Source organism: Gossypium hirsutum, chromosome A10, assembly GCF_007990345.1.
Source record: "Gossypium hirsutum isolate 1008001.06 chromosome A10, Gossypium_hirsutum_v2.1, whole genome shotgun sequence".
NCBI lineage: Eukaryota > Viridiplantae > Streptophyta > Magnoliopsida > Malvales > Malvaceae > Gossypium > Gossypium hirsutum.
The window spans coordinates 41,515,982-41,523,637 of NC_053433.1; the positions used below are offsets into that span (position 1 = coordinate 41,515,982).

Sequence of the window (7,656 nt, forward strand, 5' to 3'; positions counted from 1 at the left end):
ATGAGGAGCGGGGCATGCTTCATGTGTGGTTCTCTTGACAACTTCCTTAAGGATTGCTCAGAACGAGTTGACAAAGAGGTTGAACCAACCCTAAAATCGAGTGATCCTATTTCTCGAGGCAGGCCTCCAAGATACCCTAAAAGTGCCAGAGGTGGTCATCGTGTTGAAAGGGACTTCACCATAAAATCAAAGGCTCGAGCCCCAACAAGAACTTATGCCATATGTGCTAGAGAGGAAGCCTCACCTCCTGATGTCATTATGGGTACATTCTCTCTTTATGGTATTCCTATTGTTGCTTTGATTGACTCGGGATCAACCCATTTGTATGTTTGCATGAAATTGGTGTCTAGTAAGGAATTACCTGTAGAGTTTACTGAGTACATGATTAAGGTGTCAAACCTGTTAGGAAAACATGTATTAGTTAACAAAGTATGTAAGAAATGCCCTTTGATGATTAGGGAACATTGTTTTCTGAATAACTTAATGTTGTTTCCATTCGATGAGTTCAATGTCATATTGGGTATGGATTGGTTTACACTACATGACGCTATAGTCAATTGTAGACAGAAGGTCATGGAATTGAGGTGTGAAAATGGTGAAACTCTTCAGGTGGAACCAGATGAGTCAAACATACCATCCATTGTGATTTCCTCTATGTCAGCTCAAAAATACATGAGAAAGGGGTGTAAAGCCTATTTGGCCTATGTGTTGAATACTAAGGAATTCGGATTTAAAATTAAATCAGTGCCAGTAGTGTGTGACTACCCAAATGTGTTTCCAGAGGAGTTGTTGGGATTGCCCCCTATTAGAGAAGTTGAATTTAGTATTGATCTAGTGCCAGGAAAAACACCAATTTTGATTGCCCCATATCAGATGGCTCCAACGAAATTAAAAGAATTAAAATCTCAGTTGCAAGAATTAACGGATAACAGTTTTACAAGACCTAGTTTCTCTACCTAGGGTGTACCATGTTATTCGTGAAAAAGAAAGATGGTTTTATGAGACTCTACATCGACTACCATCAACTTAATAAGGTAATAATTAAGAATAAATACCCGTTGCCGAGGATTGACAACTTGTTTGACCAACTGAAATGAGCAACGGTATTTTCAAAAATATATTTGAGGTCTAGCTATTATCAATTGCGCGTCAAAGAGTTAGATGTGCCCAAAACTGCTTTCCGAACAAGGTATGCTCATTATGAATTCCTTGTTATGTCGTTTGGCCTAACGAATGCTCTCGTAGTATTTATGGAATTGATGAACCAAATTTTCTGACCATACTTGGATAAATTTGTTGTAGTGTTTATTGATGACATACTGATTTGTTCACCTAATGAATCTGAGCATGCCGAACACTTGAGGATAGTTTTGTAAACTCTGAGAGATAAAAAATTGTATGCTAAGTTCAGAAAAAGTGAATTTTTGCTTAAAGAAGTCGGGTTTTTGGGACATATTATTTCGGGTGATTGTATTAGATTTGACCCGAGTAAGATCCCGGCTATCGTCGAATGGAAACCACCGAGAAACATGATAGAAGTTAGAAGTTTTTTAGGCTTGGCTGGCTATGACAGACGATTTGTTGAAGGGTTTTCTATGATCGCCAATTCGATGACAAGGCTGCTCCAAAAAGATGTTAAGTTTGAGTGGTCAAAATGGTCTCAGAAATGCTTCGAGAAGCTAAAGACGCTACTGATTAAAGCACCAGTTTTGGTACAACCCAAGTCTGGTAAAAATTTGTAATTAATAGTGATGCATTCTTGAATGGTTTGGGATGCGTACTCATGCAAGAGGGTAAGGTGGTAGCCTACGCTCCAAGACAGTTGAAGCCTCACAAGAAGAACTACCCGACAAACGACTTGGAATTGCCTGCTATTGTATTTGTGTTAAAGATTTGGAGACACAATCTGTATGGTGAGAAGTGTCATGTGTTCACTGATTGTAAAAGTTTGAAATACTTGTTGACACAAAAGGATTTAAACTTAAGGTAAGGTAGAAGGCTTGAATTACTAAAAGATTACGAGCTTGTGATTGATTACCATCTAGGTAAGACAAATGTGGTCGTCGACGCTTTGAGTAGAAAGCCATTGTTTTCCTTGAGGGCCATGGGTACTTGGCTGGCTTTGTTCGATGATGGCTCGATCCTAGTAGAGTTAAGAGCTAGACCGACTTTTCTTGAATAGAATTGTGATGGCCAGAAAGTTTATAAAGAGTTACAAGCTAAAAGAGATCAATGTGAGTCTCGCAGTGAACTAGATTTTTAGAACGACACTGACGGTTGCTTGAGGTTCTGTGGTAGGATCTGTGTTCCGAACGATGCCGAGTTGATTCAGAATATTTTACATGAGGTGCATAGTGGTTGTTTTTCAGTCCACTTGGGGTAGTACAAAGATGTATAATGACTTGAAGAAAATGTATTGGTGGAATGGCATGAAAATGGATATCTCAGAACTCGTATCGAAATGTCTAGTTTGTTAGTAGGTAAAGGTTGAACATCAAGTACCTTTAGGGTTGCTTCAGCCTATTATGGTTCCTGATTGGAAATGAGACCGTATTACTATGGACTTTGTAACAAGGTTGCCTTTAACTCTAAAAAAGAAAGATGTTGTTTGGGTCGTAGTTGACAGGTTGACCCAATCAGCTCATTTTATACTAGTACGAACTAATTTCTCGCTTGATAAGTTCATTGAGTTGTACTTTCCTGAAATTGTGAGACTTATCGGAGTACCCTAGATAATTATTTCAGATAAAGATCCGAGGTTCACTTCTCGGTTTTAGAAAAAGTTACAAGAGTCTTTAGGTACAAAATTAAATTTTAGTACCACTTTCCATCCAAAAACAGATGGCCAATCCGAGAGAGAGATTCAAACTTTGGAAGATATGCTCAGGTGTTGTGTTCTTGAATTCCAAGGCAGTTGGGAAAAATACTTACTATTGGTAGAGTTTGCCTACAACAAGAGTTCTCAATCGAGTTTGAAAATGGCACCTTATGAGGCATTATATGGACTAAGTGCAGAACACCCTTATATTGGACAGAGCTCAAAGAAAATAAGATTCATGGGGTCAAATTAATTAAGGAGACCAAGGAAAAGGTAAACATTATTCGTGATAGCTTGAAAGCTGCTTCTGACAGACAGAAATCTTACGCTAATTTGAAACAAAAAGAAATTGAGTATCAAGTTGGTGATAAGGTATTTTTAAAAGTGTCTCCAAGGAAAAATGTTCTATAATTTGGTAGGAAAGGCAAATTAAGTCCTCGATATATAGGGCTATATGAGATTACTGAAAGGATAGGACCAGTAGCCTATCGATTGGCCTTGCCGTCAGAATTGGAAAGGATTCATGATGTGTTCCACATATCTATGTTGCGTAGTTATCGATCTGATCCCTCACATGTGATTTCGCCGACAGAGGTTGAGATTCGTTCGGATATGACTTACGGTGAGTAACCGAAAAAGATTCTAACTTAGGAAGTCAAACAGTTGATAAACAAGAATATTGCTCTCGTGAAAGTATTGTGGCAAAGACATGGAGTTGAAGAGGCTACATGGGAGCCTGAGGAGACTATAAGAAACCAATACCCGAACCTTTTCACTGGTAAGATTTGTGGGGACAAAATCCTTAAAGGGGGGAGAGTTGTAACATCCTGATTTAGGGCCTAGTTGGAACAGTGGTTTTGAGACCACAAATCCGAAGTAGAAATAATTATTTTATAATTTTTATAAGGTCTAGGATGTGAATGCATGCTTGTGTGAAAATTTCATGAGGAAGTTTTATGCCTAAGATACCCAATTTGATTGTAGGGATTAAATTTAATAAGTTGCAAAACTTGAGTTCTAGAAGCTCTTCGCACGAAATTGAGTTAAATTATTAATTAGAGGCCCTTGGATAGCAGTTTGACCAAGTTCTAAATTTTTGAACAAAAATGGACATGCATGGATAAAAATTCAAAGTTTAGCAAAAAGGGCATTTTGATAATTTAGTTAATTAAAGAATAAAAAGGGAAAATTCAAGAAAATTTTTTTTCCATCTTCCTCATAGTGTGCCAAAAATTCAAGAGGTTCCATAGCTAGGGTTTTCAACATTTCAAGCTTGATTGTAAGTGCTCCCTAGCCCCGTTTTTAATGTTCTTTGCATTTTTGAAGCCTTTGAAGCATGATCTATCCATTTCTAGCCACATTTTGAGCTAGGGTTCATGTATGAAATTTGACCCATGAGTGGCATGTTTGTATCTTGATGTTTAATGGAGAAATATGAATGTTTGATGTGTGATAAACATCTTTTACTAAGTGGTTTTTCGTGAAAACATTTAAAAAGGACTTGTTTGGAAAAGGTGTATAAATGAGTAGTAAAAATGTAAAATAAAGGAAAATGTGGGCTGATATGAGCATGGTATAGGTTTACCTAGGCTTGGGTAACCAAGAAAATGCACGCGTTTCATTTACGAGCCTATAATATGTTTTTGGGCTGAAATTGAGAAATGTGATGAATTAATAATTTAATTTACTTATATGGACAATGAAGGACAAATACCAGAATTAAACCGTGGAAAACAAAAGGTTTTGGAATAGTTAAAATTCAAACCCGAATCATCGTCTAGGCAAGTTTGTGTAACTTAATTGGATATGTAAATATGTTGATTTTATTTGTTGAATTGAATTGAATGTGTAATGTAAAAATATTGAATTGTGTGAAAATGTCCATAAACTCAAAATTTATCGAAAATGGGTTGTAATCCGTTTGAATACTGAATTCCAATGGATAGGTTATCTCATTATGGAAATGATTTAGCCTGGATGGGTAATCTTGAAATGAGTCTATCGAGTACAAGTTTCAATTAGGATTTAGCCTGGACTAGTAATCCTAATTAACTGGATTTAGCCTGGACTGGTAATCTAGATTTAGCTCTATAGGGAATTCTTTGTCATATAAAGGATTTAGCCTGGATTAGTAATCTAACAAAACCCTTAGAGTATATGGTACAATTAGAATTTAGCCTGGACTGGTAATTCTACTGTAGGATATATGGCTCGAGAGTGTACCAAAAAGATACTACTGGATATGAATTGACGGATAATAAAATAGCACACCTAGAGTGTGCTACGTGATGAAATATCTATTAGGAATTCAATAACTCAATGGATAAAATGTATATATATATATAAGACATGAGAAACGTGAAATAGATGTGTACATGATATAATGAGCTCATCTATGTATCTTGGAATATTTGTGAGTAACTTTTTAATTGAGTGCATGTGTTTAGGGAACATTGTCTATAATTGATGGATAGTGTGGCTTATTGAAATTATGTGTTTAAAATAACAGGTAAGTTACTTTCTATTATACGACCTTACTAAGCATGTAATGCTTACCCCGTTTTATTTTTCCCCTATCTTATAGTGTTTACGGGCATGTGTCTAGATTGTGTGTGACAAACGGTCTGCCCTATGGGCGTGTTGTTTAGCCATGTGTCCCCGTACCTTAGGTTTACAAGTCAAAATGTCTAGTAGTAAACACACGAGCGTGTGTCTTAGCCGTGTGAGGGACACAGCCTGCCCACATAGGCATGTAATCTAGCCGTGTGAAATCTGCACCATTTTATGAAAAATCATTCAATTTTTAATTGACCACACGGTCTAGCCACACGAGCTTGTGATATGGCCGTGTGGCCCTATTTTTGTGCTAACATCATAAATAGAGAGTTACACGACCTGAGGACACGGGCGTGCCGAGGGTACACGGGCGTGTCCCCTATTTCAAACAGGCGTGTGACTCTGTTCTAAAGTAAAAATTTTCCAAAGTTTTCGGTTTGATCTCGGACCACCCCCAATGCATGTTTCAGGCATCATAGGCCCATATAAGGGATATTATGCTTGTGTATGATTGAATTCTTATTTCAAAGAAATTTTATGGCCTGGTTTAGCATGAACATTTATGTAGGTGTCCAGTAATGCCTCGTATCCTATCCCTGCTACGGATGCGAGTAAGGGGTGTTACATAACACGAATTAAATTCATGCTAAATTAAATAAATTAACCATTCCAACACATAAATATCCATAGATATGTTTATCATAAAAACAACAAAAATTAAAGAGATAGGGAACAAGAATCAAATAGAGAAAGTGGAGAGAAGAGAGAAAAGATGTGAATGCTTGAGATGTGTTTCAAATGACCAGCCTAAGGCGGTTTTTATAGCTAAAGAGGGCTACTAAAAATAGCTAAAATTATCAGCCAAAGAGCCCTCCCTTGGCCAGCCACACATGTGATGAGGTTGATAGTTTCAACTTTGCTAATTTAGGCTTGGGGCAAATCTATAGAGCCACCAATTGTAGAGAGGCTTGTTTGCAACTTGAACAAGTCTTCAAGGGCCTCTTTGTAGGCTAAATAATCAGCCAATCAGCTGATTTGGTTCAGCATATGGACAGTTTTAGGCTTTCCACTTCTTATTCGGTTAGGTTCACTCAGTTTGGCTCAACTGAACCACTTTTTCGTAATTAATTAATAATAATTTATTTAATCCAAATTAAATTGGATATAAATTAAAATTAATTATATCATGAATTAATACACATAATTGGACCGACTTAGGCTGAAAATTAATTTGCCTTGATACTTCAAATTGCTTTTCGGTTTTGAACTTCTAGTAGTGTTTGCCGAGCCAATTCTTACCCTTTGCGCAAATCTGTCGAAAACAATAAAAAATAATCAAAATTTATTATAAAATTAATTAAAATTCATTATGTTAATAATTTAAGTACAAAATAATTATTTTATAATATTTATATATTTTTCGATAATAATTTTACCGAAACTACATGAATTTGAGTTTAAAATAGCATGAAAAAGTGTGTATATTTTTGTGTTTCCAAGCTTCATGGGCTATTATAAGGCACAAATTGATTAAGATTGAATGATGATTGTATTAATTGATTAAATGTATGAGAAGAGTACAGTTATATGTGTTATAAGTCTAATGATGCTCCGTAACCCTATTTCAGCATTGAATACGAGTGAGGGGTGTTACATTTATTAGTATCAGAGCTATGATTTAGTCGATTCTAGGACTAATGTAGCGTAACTGGGTCTAGTTATACATGCCATATACATATAAATTATGATAGTCTGATGACTCCTGACATTTTCAAATGTGTTTTTATATAGTAAATGTGTAATACCCCTCACTCGTATCCAACATCGGGATAGGGTTCAAGGCATTATTTGACTTAAACATTCACAGCATGCAAAACTAGGCCACAAAATTTCACCAAAAATTAAAACATCTCGAACACATGCATATCGTCCCTTATATAGGTCTTCGAAATCTATAACATACATTGGGGTGGTTCAAGACTAAACCAAGAACTTTGAAATTCTTAGGGCAACTTAACTAATTTTCTTGCTTCGGAGAGTCACACGCCCGTATGGATTGGACCGTCTGGTCAATTTCAAGGCTATTTTCCAAGCCAATTGTCACCCTTAATTACCTACATATACTTATACATTTTCATAGCAATTGACATGGCATGTTTGAGTAATTATATATTCACAATCAAGACACAAGCATGACATTCTTACACAACACATAACATATTACCAACCATGCACGGCAAACAAGCATATGCACATCACAAATATCAGACATAACATGAATA

General features: G+C 36.3%; 1 protein-coding gene across 1 annotated transcript; it reads left to right on the forward strand.

The window, feature by feature from the left end:
* LOC107949855 (uncharacterized) lies at window positions 1-960 on the forward strand. The gene has a single exon (XM_016884629.1). The coding sequence runs from the start codon at window positions 1-3 to the stop codon at window positions 958-960; it is 960 nt and encodes a 319-aa protein (XP_016740118.1).
* Window positions 961-7,656: the final 6,696 nt, after the last annotated feature.

Bases quoted from the DNA above. Each gene is read 5' to 3' on its own strand.
- LOC107949855 (XM_016884629.1), top strand. From the start codon at position 1: ATGAGGAGCGGGGCATGCTTCATGTGTGGTTCTCTTGACAACTTCCTT.